The sequence below is a fragment of the Pantherophis guttatus genome, chromosome 2 (assembly GCF_059756535.1).
Source record: "Pantherophis guttatus breed Tessera chromosome 2, ASM5975653v1, whole genome shotgun sequence".
Classification (NCBI taxonomy): Eukaryota; Metazoa; Chordata; class Lepidosauria; order Squamata; family Colubridae; genus Pantherophis; species Pantherophis guttatus.
In genome coordinates this window covers 49,340,030-49,361,121 of record NC_142064.1, presented here as the reverse complement: position 1 = coordinate 49,361,121, position 21,092 = coordinate 49,340,030, and the positions used below count along the sequence as shown (strand labels likewise).

The window sequence follows — 21,092 nt, the reverse complement described above, 5'->3', positions numbered from 1 at the left end:
GAAAGTGGGATATAGATTTATTTATGAAATTTATTTGCGGTCATCTCATATCATGGAAGGAGGAGAAAGAGAAGGAGACATACTCTTGCTGCCATCTAGTGGTCATTAGGTCAAACAGTCAATTATCTAAAGGATGTTCAAGAAGTTAATGAGAAACAGAGAAAAGGAGAAAAATGCAGTTGAGGTCAATTGGAGAAGGTTGTTCGCGTGAGAGGTGGGTTTCACATATTCTTACCACTGGTTTGCTGTGCATGCGCACACTTGCTTCGTGTGCGCCTTCTACTCGCGCACGCGCATTCCACACATGCACTTTGCTCACACATGCGCCTTCCACGCATGTGCCCAGCCTCGAAAACATAGCTAAATAGGACGGTATTAGGCCAGGGCTGGTGGGCGGACTCACCGGCAGTCTCTGCTACTGGTTCGCCCGAACCAGTCTGAACTGGCTGACTACCACCATGTAGTATGATGATGGGTGGCACTGAAATTTCAGATAAAGGAACTGCCAATCATGTTGCTTAGAATGATGCCTATTAAAGCTCTATGGACAGTAGCTCAGCATAGATCTATTCTGGATGTTTGCTACGAGCATCCTTGTAGGGACAGCAAGATTTTAGATTTTCTGTAGACTCTGGTATGGAGGGAGACCAAGGCAAAGCAGATGTGTGGATATGGCCCTAGTGAGTGTGGCTACTGTTCTGAGATCTAGAAATCTGTATCTCCAGCACATTTGCTGCATCCTATGTCCTCAATCCATCCTCTTCACACTTGTTAGCACCAGCAAATTAAGAAAATGCTTTTCACTCTTATACACACTAAAACAACAGAGTAAAGATATATGTTGTACCTGCTCATATACTTAAAAGAAGCTGCTGTTATACTAAGATTAATAAGATATTTTAAAAATATTCTCAAACATTGGTGTTATTCTTATGACTGAAGCAGAATGTAGCTTAGCATTTTCAAGTTGTTTGATGCAATTTTATTACCCACTGTAATACATTTTTGTGTGTTCTGTCTCCACACATATAAAAATATCTCCCTCTTGATTTATGTAATTTCTTCTGTCCTTATGATTTTTGCAATGGGCTGAATCAAAATGTGAGATTACAATAAGAATAGAGCTTTTGCCTATAATTCATTTATAGCTGGAAACAAATGTTTGCAATTCAACTTCTCTTTCTTAACACATTTGTTTTATGTAGTTGGAAAACATGTCCTATGTTTGCCCAATTTCAGTAATCTAGACTGTGTTTGCTAAGACTTTATTTACAGTGATATTATATTAGGACCTAATCACTGATATTGTGGCTCTCTTTCCTTGCAGCAATGCCAGCTGATTTATTTATCTATCCAATTTATGTGGCCACACAAGAAACTCTGAGCAGCAAATAAACAAGAACAAAGAATTATTTTAAGACAAAAAACAAGTAAAATGATATTGAGGCTCAATAAAAATACAATTTTTTTTGCAAATTACTGCACATTTGTGCTTATGTGGAGTTTCCAACCTAATGTCCCATTCCCAATGCCTGGGAAAGAGCCTCACCCGGTCCCATGCCATGTAAGTCTCATAAAGGAGCAACTAATCTCTTGAATTCTACTCAGAACTCTGTTGTAGCTAACTTAACATGGTGTCACATGGGTAGGCGATAGTGGTTCCAAAACCATACATTCCTCTGCATTCTAGATCTTCGAGGTTATTCCCCTGTGCAGCACATTGCAACAGTTCAATTGAGAGATTACCAGGAGTGAAATCCAGCAGGTTCTGACAGGTTCTGGAGAACTGGTAGCGGAAACTTTGAGCAGTTCGGAGAACCGGCAAATACCACCTCTGGCTGCCCCCAGAGTGGGGTAGGAATGGGGATTTTGCAATATCCTTCCTCCAGGAGTGGGGAGGGAATGGGGATTTTGCAGTATCCTTCCCCTGGAGTGGGTGGGAGTAGAGATTTTGCAGGATCCTTCCCCTGCCATGCCCACCAAGCCATACCACGCCCACCAAGCCACAACCACAGAACCGGTAGTAAAAAAATATGGATTTCATCACTGGAGATTACTATGGTATGAATGATTTTTGTAGTGCCTCATGATGGAAGAATACATGCAATGGGAATACAAGGTTTATTTGTACAGAAGCTCTCCTGGCTACAGCTATCACCTATCTTTGAATAGGAGCTGTGAATCCAAGAAAACTCCCTGTTTGTACACTGACTTTGACTGGGGGTAGTGGGATGGGGACATTATGACAGCACTGAAAAAAAGTGACTTACAACTGGTCCAATGCACTTATAATGTTACAGTGCCCCTGCAGTCACATGATCAAATTTGGGTGCTTGGCAACCAGCATGTATTTATCACGGTTGCAGGGTCCAAGGGTCATGTGATTGCTATTTGCAATTTTCCCAGGCAGCTTTCCACAAGCAAAATAAATGGGGTAAGCTGGATTTCCCTAAAGACTGCATAATTTATTTAATGACTATGGTCAAAGGTTGCAAAATCAGGTGTTGAGTCACTTAATAACTGCATCACTTAGCAACAGAAGTTCTCATCTCAATTGTGGTTGTAAATCAGGACTCCCTGTAAATTAGATCTGGAATACATACAAGAGTTACCTTGAGGTAAGATGGGTGGCCTATAAATTTTATAAACAAATACAATAAAGTGCAGTTAATGGAACCAAATTAAGAAAACATAGTAATCGTTCATTGAAGACTTTACTTCAAATAATTTTTTAACAGAAGCCAGGCACTTGTGAATATAGAATCATTAGAATATTACAATGTAACACTTTTCACAGTTTCATATTATAGAAACAAATACAAATTCTGAGGCATCAATTTTCTCATTTTCTCAACAATTCTTAAATACCTGCAGTTCTGCTCTGGGGATTCCCTAATTCCTTGGAATAAATTGCTGGGTGGGAGTGGGAGGAGGGCTTTGCCGGCTCTACGAAAAGTTTCAATTCCTTGTCAGAAGTATCACACCGTTCAACAGTTTTATTTCTTAATTAAAACCATTATAACTGCCTAAAACAATCAAATTTGAGTTTATTCTGTAACAATGTGATAACAGGAAGCTTTTAACGGTAAAGATGGCATGTGGAATTGATAGACTTGCTAAATGATTTGTAGATGGAGTGCCTGGCTGTTTTCTTTTGGAGTTGCCAACCAAATTATCATTTTTACTTGAGTGGAAGAAACTGCTTTTATCTTTGCTGCTGCATTTCAGTAATTGATGTACTGCTTATGCTTTATACCCACAGAAGCCTGAAAAGGAAACAGCAGGAGGACTAGGTGCACTAAAATTCACCTGCGCTGACACAGATAGCATTGGAAGCAGCAAATATCTAACTGCTATTTGCCAAGCTTGTTCTCCTGAGCAAACTACTAACTGATATGACTCTGGAGAGAAAACAGTAGTGATGGGAAGAGTCCATTATCAGTTTGATTATTTAGAGTGACAGTAACTAATTGGATTGTTGTAGCAGGAACACATCCAGCCCAGTGGTGGGTTTCAAAATTGTTTACTACCGGTTCTGTGGCTGTAGCTTGGTGGGCGTGTCATGGCTTGGTGGGCATGACTTGGTGGGTCTGGCAGGGGAAGAATAATGTAAAATTTCCATTTCCTCCCCAATCCAGGGGAAGGTTACTGCAAAATCCCTATTTCCTCCCGATCAGCTGGACTCGGAGACAGATAGATGGGGGTGGGGCCAGTCAGAGGTGGTATTTACCCGTTCTCTGAACTACTCAAAATTTCCGCTACCGGTTCTCCAGAACTGGTCAGAACCTGTTGAAAACCACCTCTGATCCAGTTCCTGATTACTCATAGTCTTCTTTGAGTTCATAACTATGCCTTCTAACTGACGAATGGCACTGAAATAATGCACAGGGTGTTTAAAAGCACAATAATTGTGTAAACCTAGGATCCTCCAAAGATAGCGCAATGGGTAAAAATGTTGGTTCTCTGTACCAGGTCTCCAAACTTGGCAACTTTAAGACTTGTGGATGTCAATGTTGGCTATGAATTCTGGGAGCTGAAGTCCACAAGTCTGGAGACCCCTATTCTAAACTGTTTTAGAACATTATTGTTGAATCTTCCAATGAATATTTTTCTGACAGCACCCATAGAGGCCCCTTGTTTTGATTCAGGCTATGCTGCCCAGATTAGTTCTCAGCTGCTATTGGTTATGAAGAAAACTAAACTAAACTGGATTTTGGCAAGAAAGTGGATACACACTAGCATACAAATTAATTAGTTAATGACAATAACATACAAATAAGTCTTCTCCAAATTAATAAGGACCAGTCTCATTATGGAGCATAATGGACCATAACTTACTTCACAGATGAAAAGCAGCTACAAATGATATTTGTAATTTTTACTTTCTGGAGAATATCAGAAGGTGATTTGTCTTTATTTCAACATTTACCCTTTAACTAAATGCACAACAATATAATTTTATAGTAAACCAACTGACTATATGTTGGAAGTAACTTCAGAGATTTCGATTAATAGTCTTTGTATATCTATCTATCTACCTACCTACCTACCTACCTACCTACCTACCTACCTACCTGTAATATACTAAATTATTTTCTGTCTTTTAGACCTTTTCTGATATATTCCTAACACTTTATCTCATTTTCATCAAGTAAAGCAAATGCAATAAATAGAAATTCCAGAATTAAAGAGTTTGTGCAGTTTAAATTACACCAAATATGAGTTTACAATGTCATCAATCCAGCTGTTTTTTTTAAATCTAAAGTATATAAATTGGTAATATTATTATAAATAGTTCTCTTTATTAAATATTATTGTCAATATAGGTTCTTTTATCACAGCTTACTTTTTTCTCATAAAGATCTGACCCTAAAGAGAAATTAGAAAGACACATAAATGGCCAAAAAGTGTTTTATTTAATGTGTAGCCTGGACTCTGATCTTTGTAACTGCAGATAGCCTTTACATAACTTCTATGGTGACAGTGTTATGTTTATTAAGAGAACCAAAAGTTAGAACTATTTTCAGTTGTGATTTAATAAAAGCTCTGGAGTATTCCTAAAAAACAGCTATTTTGACATGAAAATTGCAAGGATAGTGACATGTTAAAGACTCTTCTAGTGCTAAGCTGCTCAGAAAGTCTTTTCGTAATAAGTGCAACAAAATGGGAAACATTTGTTGAAGGACATAAATATCTGTAAATGACAAATTCCAGGGTCAATAACCCATATATTTAATTTCAATTCAGCTTAGTACATTAGCACACTGACAAAAAACATTCTCAGATATTGTTGTATTGTGAATATTATTGAGTGAAGAATGAAAGTATGTCATTACAAGAGTTATAACCAAACAAAATATCAAATCAGAGGTATTTTTGGTTTCAGTAATTTCAAGATGTGACCTCCCCCAACAGATTTTGTTCCATAGCAACTGAAATTCTCTGTTACTATGGAACAAAAAAGTTGAGATTATGGGGATGCATGCATGTTGGTTAATCTAAGTACCAATCGAAGAGTTTCTGAACAATTATTGAATATTGATTTTGCTACTATGCAATATAAAAGCTGAAGTGAAAATATCCATTAATTATAATTAATGTCCTTGTTAAACTTAGAAGAATTATCTACAATACATTTTTGAATGCATTGTTCACTCAAATTCAAGTATTGCTTAGCAGTTACAACTTCCTCCCTCAAAAAGAAAACATACATACAGCATAGCTTATAAATATAAGAATCGAGTTTTGGTTTGGTTTTCATATCTGCAAGGTTCAGTGTAAAGCAGAAAAACAAAATACAGAGAGCATTGTATTGCATAATGACAAACTTACAAAATGCTAAGATGGTGAGGAGATGAACAAGCTAGGAGGATTCCGTATTTTAAAATAGTTTAAAATATGGAAGATGGAAACCTTACTTTATAAAAGAATTCTAAGATTCATGTTTCCATCCTCACACATCCTTCTGACCAGCTGGGATAGTCATTCCCTTGGCACAAGGGTGAGATCTCCTGGCTGCAGCACAACATTTCAGAGAGTTTGGAATAAGAAATCTATTTTGACAGTATCCCATATGATATCTGCTGAAGACTGGGCAAGACAGACTTAGTATGTACACATAGTTGTGTTTAGGTTTATTTTGCAGGGGCACTGTTATTTTTAGGTTGATTATAGGAAGGAAATCAAAGTCCTCCCACCATACATTTATCTCGCTGTAATCAAGACAAAAGGCTCAAAATCACAAATTAGAATAGGCCCCGAGACTAAGATCAAAAGGAAAGATAAACATCTCCCTTCTTGACCACATCACAAATGACACCATTCAACAACATTTTGGTGTGGCACCAATTATAGAGAAGATGAGAGAAGGCCAGCTCCACTGGTATGAACATGTCTTGAGAGCAGCACCTTCCACCATTGCCAAGACTGCCTACAAACTAGAAATCAATGGACGGCAACCTCGCGGACGCCCAAAACAGAGATGGCAAGACACCATCAACAGAGAGATGCAAGCCACAGGCCTGAGTTCTGGAGACACAGCTGACTGTGCAAAGGGGCATTCAATGATCTGAAAAGCAGACCCAGCACTTGCGGGAATACGCTAGGAAGATCATCTCTTTGATTAAATAAAAAAAAGGTTCCTTTCTCCAAACAGATCACTGTTTTCGATCAACAAGTGCTAAACTAAGAATACCACAAACTCAGCAGGGTGCCTGACTACAGAGAGGAATTCCTAGAGGGTGCACTTTCAAGAAATAAGGGCAATGTTTTCCTAAATAAAGATCTCTTGGAAAAGACTTAGCGCAATAAAGTTCGTATCTGATGGAATATGGAATAAACTTCATATCTGATTCAAGCAACTGCCCAAGGTCTTTATTCCGAGCTCAGAAACAAACCTGGTACGATTTCTTTCTAACACTACTATTCAGGAAAATGAGGGCAGAGGGCAAACACAAACAGCTAGAACTGCTGTGTTGCTGTTCACAGCTTCCCTTGACGTTCATCATACATACAAGTTGGAGGCTTGAAATAAAGCACTGCTTGCATATTTGCATTAGTTCTCATTTCCAAGGGAATATGGAGGAATTTCTGCTAGCTGTACAGGTAGTCCTCGACTTACAATAGTTCATTTAGTGACCATTCGAAGTTACAATTGCACTGAAAAAAGTGATTTATGATCAGAGGTGGGCGTCATATAATGTAACAACAGCCCAGAACCGAAAATGTGCGTGTGCCTTCCACACATCATCAAACACACCATGATTATATAGGATGGGATAGTGCCGGGGCGGGGGGGCGGGCCCAGCTGTTGGTTGGAACTACCGGTTCCCCTGAACTGGTCCAAACCGCCAGCAGCCCATTCTGCTTATGATTGTTTTTCACACGATCGCTGCAGCATCCCCTTGGTCATGTGATCAAAAGTCAGACACTTAGGAACTGACTCACATTTATGACCGTTGTAGGTCATGTGAACACATTTTGCAACCTTCTGACAAGCAAAGTCACGGGGCAAACCAGATTCACTTAACAAACATGTTGCTAATTTAATAACTGTAGTGATTCACTTAACCAACTTTCTTGCCAACTGTGGCAAGAAAGGTTGTGAAATGGATCAAAGTTCATTTAACAAATGTATCCCATACCAACAAACATTTTGGGCTCAATTGTGGCCGTAAATTGAGGACTACCTGTGCTATTTCAAAACAAGAAACAACAGATTTATAAAATTGAAGAATCTAGAGAAAATATGTTATGAAAGATTTTCTTTCAAAAATTGTGACATTTATAATAATGCAAAATAACTGAATCTTTTATCACATCTAGAGAATCTATCCATTTCCTGTTCCCTGACCTTTAAATCATGATTATATGAAGAAAAATCTCTTATTATTTGGATCCACTTTAGTCTCTTTTTATAAAGACTTTTAATAGGAGTAAAAGAAAATAATAAAGCAAGCATTAACCTTTATTTGAACTGTGTGTTGTTATTCTAAGAAAGTATCCTCTCAAAGACAAAAAATGTAACACAATTATTTTGTCTATGTAATATTACTGCATCAGTACCAGTTATTTTGAAATACAGCATCAGTTAACAATTAGGAATCTTGCCATAAATGCAAAACCTAATATATCTATAAAAGGAATTGTATACAAATGATTATGCCTAAGGTATTTTGTGTCTTTCTTTTTTCATAAAAACCTCTGCTTTTCTTACCATAACTTTAACATCCGTTGTAAAATATCAGATGACTAAAGTGGTTCTAATATCATGGTCTCAAAGTTATATAGTGCTACAAACAAGATTGAGGTCTATACTCCCAATAGAGGAAAGAGACAAAATAGAAGCATTCAACTTTTTGATTTAAGATAGCCTACATTTTAAGGGTGTTGATTTGAAGGGGATCTATGAGGGACAAATGACTACTGAATTCAGTGAACTTGCCAAAACTAAAGTGTGATCAGCCTAAACAGCATAAGTAGGCTGGTATTTTAAGAAAGTATTCATTGGGCTCAAATATTGTAGAATCATATACTTGAAAATCTGCCTGTTTACATAAGTAATAGAACAAGCGATTCCAAGGCAAGAAGTAGTAGAAAGAAAATGTCAGAGAAGTTGCTCTTAATGGTCTTGTGGTATTCTACTCTGTCAATGCCTTAAATGGTGGGGAACTAAGCACTACTATAAATGTATGAACAAAACCCTCAATCTCATAATATTTACATAGACAAACAGAGAGTGAAAGCTAAAGAAGGAGATAATATGCAAGTAAAATATATATATATATATATATATTATATAAAATGTTTTGTTTACTGAGAATTTAAAGGAACATTTTTCCTTTCAAGCTTTTGTTTAATATTATTTAAGAATTCTCTTTTAAAAGATATAAAAACCTATAATGTTGCAGTATCAGTATGACAAGTAACGTTGAATCTGTAATAAACGAAATGGCATTGGATAATATTCATTGCTATAAATGCTTCGGTGGGTGACACTGTGAAATGAATTCTCTGCTTAATGTGCTTCAAAGCACAGAAGACAGCTTGAAAACAATTGTTCAAATAAAAAATTCACAAGAACACTTTGGAATCTTCCAAATATTCTTTATCTCTTGAACAATCCGGTTATACCCAAAAGCATTCGGAGGCATAAAAATTACCTCTTCTTGCTATATCTATATAGATAAAGATAATCAGTTATCCAGTTAATATAAATTCTGTAAAAACTATTTAAATATTGCCTTTTTGAAAATATTGTTTTATACTTGGATATTCAAAATTATCAGTGAATCTGAAATAATTATAGTAAATAATCATTTAGTTATGAATTGTATAGACAGCCCCAATCTGTTATAATTCTGAATGGTTCTGGGACTTATTTTCAATCCCTTTTAGCATTATGTTAGCTCTGCTTGTGTATGTATGTATATGATAATCTAATTTTGAGAAATGCAAATGTGTTCCCTATGTTTACATAAGTATCTGAGGATTTATCAGGAAAGATACAAGATTTCATCTGTAGTTCAGTAATTTGGTTTGTCTTAAACTACAAATAATAAATGTTAGTTGATAGTGTTGCCAGGCAAAAGAAAAAGGGAAGCGGAAACAAGTGCATGTCCCAGGTGCTGTTTCTCCAGAGGCTCACAACTTGGTTTTCTCCCATTCAATGCAGGTATAAAACAACAAACAAGTGTTCCATGGGTGGACAACCATGTTTGCTTAGAACTGAATACAAATGTTCTTTGAAATTTCTTCATCACATAAAGTGGGTGGGCTATTTCACCTTATTTCTCCAGATTAAGAAAAACTTTTCTAATTGTATCTCAAGAGCAGGATTCTGACGTTATCACTATTATTTGTGATGGTATGTTCCCTTGGAATTTAATGGAAGCATAGGAAATTAAGTAGGCTGCAGGCCACTGAAGTGGTTATTGTGCAATGAAAGACAGAGCAATCTGCATGCATGCTCTGCAGACCTTATAACAAAGTAGTACAATACCACCACGTCATCCATGAATTTAATTTTTTTAAAAAAAGATGAAAGCATTTTCAAATCCTCTTTCACTAAACTGACAGAAAAATGAATGCAGGAGAACTTCTCTGCTCTAGCAGTAATATCTGAAGAACTATCTGATGGTGGGTGCACCAGTTAATGATATCCAACTACTAGCTAATTCAGAGTTGGGGAGTGGAGGTAAAGCCTGGCACCAAGAGCTTTTGTGAATAAGTGATTATTCTGACACTGTATTGCTGCATACTGTCAATGTAGCATCTGTAATTATTAGGGAAGGGAAACTGGGGTATGAAGGCATAGAATTGCCTTGATTGAATGGTAATCGTTTGAAATATGGGTATGAAGTGCTAATTAGATACTGAGTAAGTGTTGAGATGCAAATGCTACAGGCTTTCATTCTGGTTAGATAATCAGTGAGTGGGGCTCCTGCTGGAATGTGTCTGAGCACATTCCTTCTTTTCTTCATGACAGAAGAGAAAAAAAACTATTATTACTAACAGAAAAGGTTTAGCAGGAGATGAATCTTCAGAGATGTGAACAATTGGAAGTTATTCCATTTTCTGAAGCTGTATTTGTTTCTCAGATACTACTTGAACCCTCTAGTTTAATGGGGTACCATTCAACATTATATTGATTCTTAGCAAAACTGAACCTATTTATGATCTCTGAGAGCTCCCCAATTTAGTATGCTGTACATATTACCTGATAGAACAGGATGTGATTGATTTAAGTATGCTTTGCCTAAACCCAAATGGATAAATAAAGTAAAATAAATATGATACGAGCCTGAGATTTTGTTATGGCTCATTTATGCTTATGTATTTTATACTAAAAAGATTATATGACTTGTTCTTACCTGTGTATACAGTTTTTGGATTCAAGATACGCCATCCCAGCAGCAACATCTAATGAGAATTTCACCAACTGTTTGGTTTTTAGCTCATCCTTTTTCTTTCTTAAAAAGGAAAGGAAATCACCTCCTAGAGAAAGAGACAGATAAGCAATGAGACATGACAGGGTGATATTCCCATTTATCTCCCATTAGTGATGCTTGACTGAACAGGAGGCAGTGTACTCTCTGCAATGCTTTTCAATCTGAAGGTTGAGTAAAAAGAATAAAAATATCAAGATTATAGTTTAATTATACTATTTTTTAAAAACTATTTTAGATATATTTCTGTTACAAGATGAAATCTGCACATTGCATAGAACACTTCAGCATTTATTTATATATATAAAAATCTAGACTGCATTTTCATCATTGAATTCAATTACAAAATTAGTTCAATTCACTTAAAACAATTTATAGTAAGATACAGTAAGCACAGGACAAGTATACTATCTCTTAGCTGATATGTAAGCACTTACGGGAGAAAATACTCTGCTGGATAATTATTCTGATTATTGGAAATAATGTGCGCTATGTACATGATGCAGTGATAACAATTCCATTTTTAAGAAGGGCACAAAACATTTGGGAAGTTTGCATTAAAGTAATCCATAAAAAGTAAGATGTGAAGGGATATATGAAGATGCAATGTACAGAATGGGAACTTGTCTATTCATGAAGTTAAGGCTTACAGGAAGGCATGCTCCAAGTTGTAGTAGGAAATGTACTGGGGTAAAGGAAAATATTTCTCATATCTACCTGGAAACATGTTATCTGGAGTTTTTTTCCTGCAAATTATGTGTTCTAACCACAGATCTACTGTATGATCCTTCTATTTTATCAGGATGCAAACCTCACACAGCTATTTTCATTTGGATTTGTGACACTGTATTGTGGTTCGGTATAGAGCACATTCTCCCTTGGGGTGGGGTCTAAACTTGCCTGTCTACAATAACAACTTAAATGATAGTTTGGGAATTTATTTGCATTTTTATCCTACTGCATTCCCTGAAAGCTCATTAAGATCAGAAGGAAAAAACTGATATGAGAATTATCAAATATAATAGTTGGGGTTTTATTTTAAAGAATCCATTTATTAATATACGCCTGGAATTCAAGGTCTTACACAGCTTAGCCCTGGGATAGATCACAGCAGGGGTAAGTAAACTGTAGCTTATATAGGGTTTCCAGCATCTGTAGAGCCCCTAAAATTTCCTTTCTATCTTATTTTACAACTAAGAAGCAGAATAGTCTTAAATGAGGCTTAAGGGTCTTACTTTATTTAAACTGCCAAAAAGGGAAGAATTCTAATTTTAGGTGCCATATCTCCCAGTTTCATGCAACACCCATAGGGTCCAAAATTAAATTAGAAATGCATTCCCAAAAAGGAAAAAAAAACTGCTTTAAGTCTCCCCTGCTTTAAAAGAAACATCCTTTTTCTGTAGTACATTCATATAAATATACATATATTAAGTAGGAATAAAAAACAACAACACAGGCATTATTTTATTCTAAGCTAATTAATTCTCCTGAATCTAAATCAGGCGTTTGTTTTTTACAAAGATTTGCTTTTAACACAAAATATTTCAAACTGCAGAGATGTGTTTATTTATTATATGAAATCATTAACAACTGCCTTCATATAAAACTGGCATGAGTGTGAGAGAAATTAGCTTAATTACCAAATTCTGAAATTTTTACCAAGTGTTCCAAAGAACCAGGCTTCCATACATAGAAAGACTCAAGAGGTGATAACTTAATTACACACTGTTTAGTTAAAGCTTTCAAGAAAACAAACTGCCCTATTAAACCCTTTGGTTGTGTTCTCACCTATATTGCCTACCACAGATTATATGGTTCTAATTTATGACTTCAGTAAAAATGCCATCACATTTATGAATCAGACTGAAATACTGGAGAGTTGTAAATAAAATTCAGCTCATCATTAGTCACTTAAACAATAATAATAATAAAAACATCCCAAGTGCTTTTACATAGCCTCAAGTGTGTAATTATGAGCTTCTTTAGAAAATGGATGTAAAAAAAAGTGTTACAGTTGTAGATTGCATTTACATAAAATATTTCATGCTCCACTAGCCATAAATATGGTTATAGTCAAGCCCCTAAAAATAAGTTATACATGGGATTAGATGAATTTATTTATATATAGATTTAGCATCTCACTAATACACTCATATTACTCAAGGTAATTTACAATAGTTTAAACAGCAAACCAAATGAGCAAAAATAAAACCTTATGAAATTAGGCATAAGGGATCCTACACCTCCTACCTTCTAACCATATGGCATTTGTTCTTTGATGATAATAAACTGGGGCATTCTTCTCAAGCTTTTGCATCAATCTTGTTGAAAACTTCCCCAAATCACCTTAAGATGAAGTTTTATTTAAAATGTGTAACCAGTTTGGCAGAACACTTTGAAAGAACTTTTTTCTATTAAATAATGTTATGTCTTCCTCATGTTCTGAGTGATATGATCATTCTAGAAATAATGGGATTTCTATGATATTCCCTTTCCACTACAGCTCCCATTGCCACCATCGATTGTGCAGATTTTTGGTAAAATGAGAAATGTGGCTAGATATAATCAAAAAATATATTCTCCTATTCAGTCAGAAGAAAAGTTTCATTAGATAAATAAACAAATATGATAGAGTCTTGACATAGGAAGCCATAATTTCCAAATAAGTCAATAAGACAGGTGCACTTGTAAGAAATAATTGCTTGATTTAAATCCAATACTAGCTCTCACGCTTTCCAAAATTTTACTTAAGGACACAAAAATCCAAGACATATGTCTTAAAGAATGGAGAATATCTTGTTTGGAAATGATACTTGTGAAAAAATGATGAAATTGGTTAGAAACTGAACGTAAGCTAGATGTGTGATAAAGCTACCATTTCACACACCTCTCAGCAGCAACATGGTGGACCACTGGTACTCAACCTTGCACTCTCAGGTCTAACCAACCTTTGTGCTCCAATTCATCTTACTACAAATAAACAAAGATGAATATTCATATGTTGTGTTTGGTCAAACTAGCCAAGACTCCTGGATTCAGGCATGATACCATCAGGTAAATTCGTTAGCATATCAGCTTTCAAACTGTTCATAAGGAGACCAACTGCAGACTGTCAAATTCAGGAGAAAGCAGATAATCTGTAAAGAATGGAAACTACACATAACTAAAAATCAGCCTGACTCTTGAATGGCTTGATTAGAAAAATAAAACAACAAAAAAGAACAAAGTCTGAAAGAACTAACTTCCAAGCAGTATGTAAGAAATCAGTGGAATAGGAATATTTCATTCTTTTTAATCATGTTTTGTTTTATCACATTTCACGTCAGACTATCTTTTGTTTATGGCATAAGTAACTTAGAAAAATAGGATTTATATACTTGGCCATTATTCATTCCTTATAGCTTGCTGAAAAGGCAGCCTAAAGAGAACAGTGTTTGAAGATCTTCATCAGTGCCCCTTCTATAATTTTTAATTGATCCATCTGCCATTTAAAAGATGTTTTATGAAGATTTATGTTGCAACATGTAAAATATTATATGTTCTATTCCATCACAAAGGAAGCATTTAGGTAAGGAAAAGGGTAATTTACATTATGAAAGTGCCGAAAACAAGATGTGATACCAACTCCTATTAGACCTTGATTATGCTCAGCACTGTGACATGAATTAACACCTAATTGCCTATCCTTTAATATAAAGGGATTATTCTACTGATAAACTCAGACATTTATATCAACTGTAGCAAAAATCATCGCAATCCATCTTCATAAGGAATAGGGCACATTAATACTTCAAAGCTAAGCTAAGAGGATTTCACTAGAGCACTTTCATTCCATATCGCTAGCTGTGAAATTTTTTTTTACTGCCCTCTGAGAAAAAAAGTTTTAATACTATCATCATGTTACATTTATTGAGAATATATGTTATGAAAACACCACGATTTACAGTATAACAGCAAGCAGTATGAATCTGAAATAGACTATGTGGAACAACTATATTGTTTTTGAAATGAAAGTAACTTGATAGAAGAAACAAACAACCTCTATCAGAATCTGAATTTAATGGCCTAGGCCCAGTCTGTATTACAGTACATGGAACAAGGCTTTCTATCCCACTGCAGATCCATGAACATATCTTACTGGAAATTGAAGTTTGAAGTCTGAAATGGTTTATGCATGCTATTGGCATATATGCACATATAAAGAGGAGAAAGGGGATGAAATAAAATCAGACATACTGTATGTTGTATCAGCTGAAATATTCTTCTCCTAGCACAAGGGATTTTTGAATTAAAAAGTCTATGGTCTACCACTATAAACATACATATGGTGGGCAAAGCAAAAAGCTGCTAGAATTTCAAAAGGTGTTGCAACTGAACTTTCCTTCCCCCACCTATCAAATATTGCAGTATACATTTTCTAACTTTGTATAGGTGTGCAAATCATAATGTTGGCGTAACATCGTCTAACTGGTCCTATGTTCTACTTAGAGATAAAGGGCCAAAGATACCAGATGGATTCTTCCTTTTTCTGGGTGAATTTTATACTTTGGCTTCTTATCTTTCCTCTATTTTCAACTTCTGGATAGCCATCTAGAAAGGGTAGAAGTCCACCAACCTACTTCATCTTGGATTATATTCAATCCTGTAATTCACTCTGGGAATCAAAGATGTCCTAGAACACTTTGGGTGTCTTCAGCTCCCTCTAATAAACAATATTATATATTGGTGTAATAATGTCCAGGTTCCCTCAGGCTTATCAGCCAACATTATTTATAAACTGGACCATAAATATTCAGTAGCCAAGGCTGTCTAGCTTCATCTTATCATCAGCTAAACTCTTCGTCCTTTCCACAGTTTTCTCCTGGATTTCCTCTTGGATTTTTCCTTTCCAGCTTAATCATCCTTGTTTCTCTCTCCTGTAGATAAATCTTCCTAGGGAAACCTAAGCTATTAGCTCACTAGAGCAAAACATTTAGGTGTCTTGCTGCTTTTATGACAGACTCACAGAAAAGTATGATGTCCTATGTCACATATATTTAAGTAAATATAAATAATTAATTTTAATGGGAAGATATTTGAACAGTCATCAAATTCCTACATGTTTCAGCACAGGTAGTTGGCCATGAGATATAAAACACCCTATATGCCCTTAGAAATGAAACATAATGAAGTTTTATTTGGAAATCATATCTTCAATGCTACATATATTTACCCTATTTTTACACCAAAAAAGCACTTAACACAATGAAATTGCATTTTCTGGACCAAACTATTAATTTGATTGGGCAAAATGTACTTGCTTCTTCAAAATGATTTTTAACTAAAGAAACAGTGTTAAATGCAATTTCCATCTTAAATGTGGGAATGTAATATGTTGTTTCTTTCTAAAAAACAAATATTCTGTGAGCTACCATGCTGGACAGCAGGATGAGTAAAGAGATCAATAAGAAACCCTGGTGACACAGTGGTTAAAGTGCAATATTGCAGGCAACCTCTGTCACCAGGCTGGAGTTCGATCCATTGGTTGACTCAGCCCTCCATCCTTCTAAGGTTGGCAAGATGAGGACCCAGATTGTTGGGGGCAATAGGCAAATAATGCTTACATTACAAACCACCTAAAGAGTGCTGTAAAGCGCTTTGGAGTGGTACCGGTATATAAGTTTAAATGCTATTGCTATTGCTAATAAAAATTACAAGGAATTAATATGCTAGACCTAAAATGCAGAGATATTAGATTCACCTATTTAGTATTAAACAGAAATGCATAGCTCTAAATGGACTTGTTTTGTCAGATAAGACTCATAGAAGCAGTCAAAGAAAAAGTTGAAGAGATTTCTTTGGCTTGTATAAATCCTCTTTATTTTCTCTATTGATCACTTTTCTACTGAATTACATGTAAAATTTAAGCTTGTACAGTATTTTCCATTCTGTTCAGCTGCCAATTGCTATCCAATTTCATCAATTCCCTGACTGCTGTAGCTAATGGGTTCCTACTGTGGATTCAGTGTCAAGTTCATCAATTAAATGTTATCAATTAAAATTAGTGACTAGAAAACTAGAAACTCTACAGGAAAGTCTTCAGCAATGCAGTATGTACAAACTAATCCACTCCACATGATTCTCTGTACAAAAACAGAATTTTGCTTTAAATGTGGAATCTTTTGTCAAATAGCAATTGCATAAGAAATAAGGGAAAAATGATAAAAACAGTAACATATGATTGTATATTGGTGCTGTAAAAAGCTTTTGAAAGAGGTATTTTGCAATGAGCTATCATTAAAACAGCTACATTGTTTGCAAGGTTTTTGTAGCTAATTTTAAAAACCGAGTTGTGTGTGCATAGCCCTACCAAATATTACTTCACAAAATAATGAAAAAAGAAATCCTGTGAATATTTTTGAACTTGCTAAGATCAGAAATAGTAATATAGTTACAGAGTTGCAAGGACCCACAGTCATGGGATTGCCATTTTTCACCCACAATACCCCACTGCCTGTGTATACTCTGCCGGGCCTCTCCCATGTCCTTCTTTGACTCATACACAGGCTGTGCTGGGCTCCAAGCTCTCTCTGGCCATCCATGATTCATACACAATCTGCTCTGGACCTGCCAAGGCCTCCTCAGCTTTTCTCAATTGTCTTTATGGGTTTAATGTGCCTTTTTAACCCATTGACAAATGGTGCAGTGATGCATAGGATCTAGCTGTTAACAGATAACTCTGTATTTGAAATAAATGAACTGTTAAAAATGGTCAAGAGTCGTCTTCTCACATATGACTGACAAGGCCTCCTTCTCTTCCTGCTGCTCCTCTTCCAATAGAGTACAAAGAAAAATTCTTTCAGCAAGATCACACATTTGTTTTTTGACAGAAATACGAACTACTGATGTTTTCTAGTTTCAGTGCTTGAATAGTTTAGTTATTGAAAGGAAAAGAGAAAATTTCTGTTATTCTGTCACTATGGATGTTCATTCTGTTGCATGTGTTTTAAGTGTATGCATTATTTCTCTCAGAACTAGGCAGATTTCAGGCTAATTGGATCTTTTTTTCTTCTTTTAATAACTGCAGTCTGAGATCTACTAACTAGAGTCAGGTGTCAACACATACGAATTAGTATAATGTATTATTTGTTTATTACAAGCACTTAAAATCTATCTTTTAGGATAGAAATTGTCCCAAAGCAGGTTATAATCAATATAAACAACTTAAAATAAAACCACAATAAATATTATTCAAAAGCAAAGACATTTCTAGAATGCTTCCCACAAGGTAAATGATTAACAACAATAACTTTGTTGAGGCAAGGATCGCACTGGTCAAGCTTTCATGGTGGCTACAGCCTGCCTTTTTGCGTCCTCCCTTCTCTTCAGGGATTTCTCACAGGGAATTTGGGAATAATGGTCTTGAGAAAGTAGGAAGAAGAGTTTAGTCAAGTTGGCTTCTGTGATGTTTAACATTTTAAAAATCCACAATGTCTTTGAACATATTCTGAGCCTAAAAATTTGTTTTCAGTATGTCAACTGCATTGGGTTTCAACCATACACCACATTTTCTTCTTTAGCATCCTAATTTAAGCAAACAAGATCATTCTGTTGCCAATTTGTCAAGACTACTGTCAGTTCACAATCTATTCTATGTCTTTATAGTCAAAGGGGTAGCTTAATGTTTCATCAAATAATTTTTAAGTACATTTTTCAGTACGGAATATTATGGCAACTTGTTTGGAGAGAAAAAAATGTCAATACATGCAACAGCCACCACTGTTTTTCTGTCACAGTAATAACACTTATATTTTATTGCCTCTTTAAAGAATATCAGAACAGGCTTGTATGCATTGAAAACCTCAGGCAATGGAATACCTTTTTTGACTTCATTTTGCAAAGCAGATTCATGAGAGGAATTAGGAACTGAATCTTCCTGTGGTATTTACTCTTAATGCATTCCTGAAAAACTGAACTTTATGTCTGAAGGGAAGAAATATGTGGCATTTCCATTTAAGTCAGATAATAAACATGCTCATATACATAGGATTCAGGAGCTGGCCTGTCATACTCTTGAAAAATATGATCTTAATAATTAAGATAGCAAACCAAGCAGACAAATAGTAAACAAAACTACTGCTTCCCAGAAGAGAGCCTGAATTCAGTTGTCCATGTGTGTGTGTGTGTGAGAGAGATATTAGATCATTAGCTTCAGGATCTGGAGGGACTGGATCGGCACTAATCATTTCCCGCCACAGGTAGCTGAGTGAAAATGCACAGAGAATAAGGGCTGCTGGGATTTTTCTTCTCCCCATATCAACTACATATACATCCTGCTGCTTTTTCTTTTACAGGTACAAAGCATAGAACAAGAAAGAACACCAATAAAAAATGCAATTTCACAACATTATTACAGAACCCTGGAAGAGAGTAGCTTTTGGTCTCCTCCCCTCGCCTCCCAATTCACCTAGGGAAAACCTCAAAGCCATTCCCATTAACATAATAACATTTTCTGAAGCAGCAGGTCTGGCAACAATCTGTTGCAGGCAGAAGGCAGGAAAGATAGGAAGAAAATCCTTCTCAGCTTGGCAGTACTGAGAGCCAAAAGATGTTAAGAAAGGGCTAAAAATTGAGTTGTTCTAAACCACTATTATTACACATAAAGGTATCTTTCACTAATTGCATATCATACTTAAAATAATGTTGTACATTATTGTTTCTAAAAGGATTTTTTTTCCTGCCCTCGTCTTATGTGCCCAGGTAGACAAAAGATCACTGCATTGCGTCTTTATTTAATGGAAACTTCTCTTCTACTGGTGCAACCTTTACCAGGAATCAAAGCTGGGTTGAGGCTAAAAATGGAAATGATTGTTCTCAGGTCATGATTCAATTCATCAAATGCCTTCTTGAACTCAATATATTTGGTACTACAGTGCTGACTACAGGGATACAGTTCAGTTTCAAACAGCAACGAAATAAATAGGTATAATAAAGGTGAGGTGTGTGTCTGCAAGAGGGCTGAGATGTGATTTTGTTTTGGATGTAGGATGATGCTACCAGATGTTCAAGATAGACAGGTATTTTCCTGTCAGGGTATACACATTCCTGTCTCAGGCAGGTTCTGATTAAAGCATGGCTGGAGATCATGTAGGCAAGGATGTTACCCAAAACTCACTTTCTGCTAGTTGGAAAAAAAATGTTTCTCCCTTTAAAATTAGGTAGAAATGGCAGAGTCAGCAACTGGGAAGTGGGATTAAATCACCTCCCCTTTGCCTCAGATTTCACATAGAACAGGATTTTCTGGTTATAAATTGGCAAAGAGATAACATTTATTACAAGTTTAGTCTATTCTCTGGAGCAAGGGTTCCCAACCCCCGGCCCCTGGACTGGTAGCAGGCCGCGGCATGCCAGAAATGGGACCACACAAACAAGCAAAGCCTCATCCATGGGATGAAAGCAGCATGCGAAACCACATCCCTAAAGAAAAAACTCCCTGGTGTCCAAAATGTTAGGGGACCACTGCTCTGGAGGATGGTTATCTAATTATTATTGAAAAGTTAACTACTATGCTATGTTTATACTTCATTGTATCTGATATTTATATATACTTTACACAGTAAATTTTCTACTTGTATGTAACTTGGAACTCTTTACAGCAAAATTCCTCTAAATTAGGAGAAAACCAACATCATCTGAAATCTATGAACAATTCTGAAAGGACTTTTAACAGATATAGGGTGGGAGGAATTCAGTATGTGTAGTATCTGAGATCACTTTAAATGGATTGTCAGTGACCTATGAAATGGCTTGGGGAGAAAGATACAAAAATGTATTACTAAACAACCTGTGTCCTTTTGGGTAATCATTTCAGAGATACTTTCTTGCCAGATTCTTCAATGACTGCAACAATGACAGACCTTCTAATGTGCTTCCTTCAGTAGAAAAGTTGGGATATCTGCCTTGAAAATACCCCATACGGAACTGTATAGCAGACAAACATCAGCACAGGAAAGATTTTATCACATATACTTATATTTCACAATGTTTTATAATAGTCCTTGACTTATGACCTTAATGGAGTCTACCTATTATGATAATAAGTCATAGTGGTAGTTAAGTGAGGCTGCCCACATGGTTGCCTTGTTTAACAACCAAAATCTTTTCTCA

The 21,092-nt window shown here is 35.9% G+C and overlaps 1 protein-coding gene across 6 annotated transcripts in view; it reads right to left on the bottom strand.

The window, feature by feature from the left end:
- The window catches only part of FER (FER tyrosine kinase), a 124,586-nt gene that overhangs the window by 15,975 nt on the left and 87,519 nt on the right, over positions 1-21,092 (bottom strand). For all 6 annotated transcript variants that reach the window (XM_034432719.2, XM_087885949.1, XM_087885952.1 and 3 more), the window contains one exon: positions 10,872-10,995. In XM_034432719.2, coding sequence (XP_034288610.1) covers positions 10,872-10,995 — 124 coding nt within the window. The remainder of the gene's footprint in view (positions 1-10,871; positions 10,996-21,092) is intronic.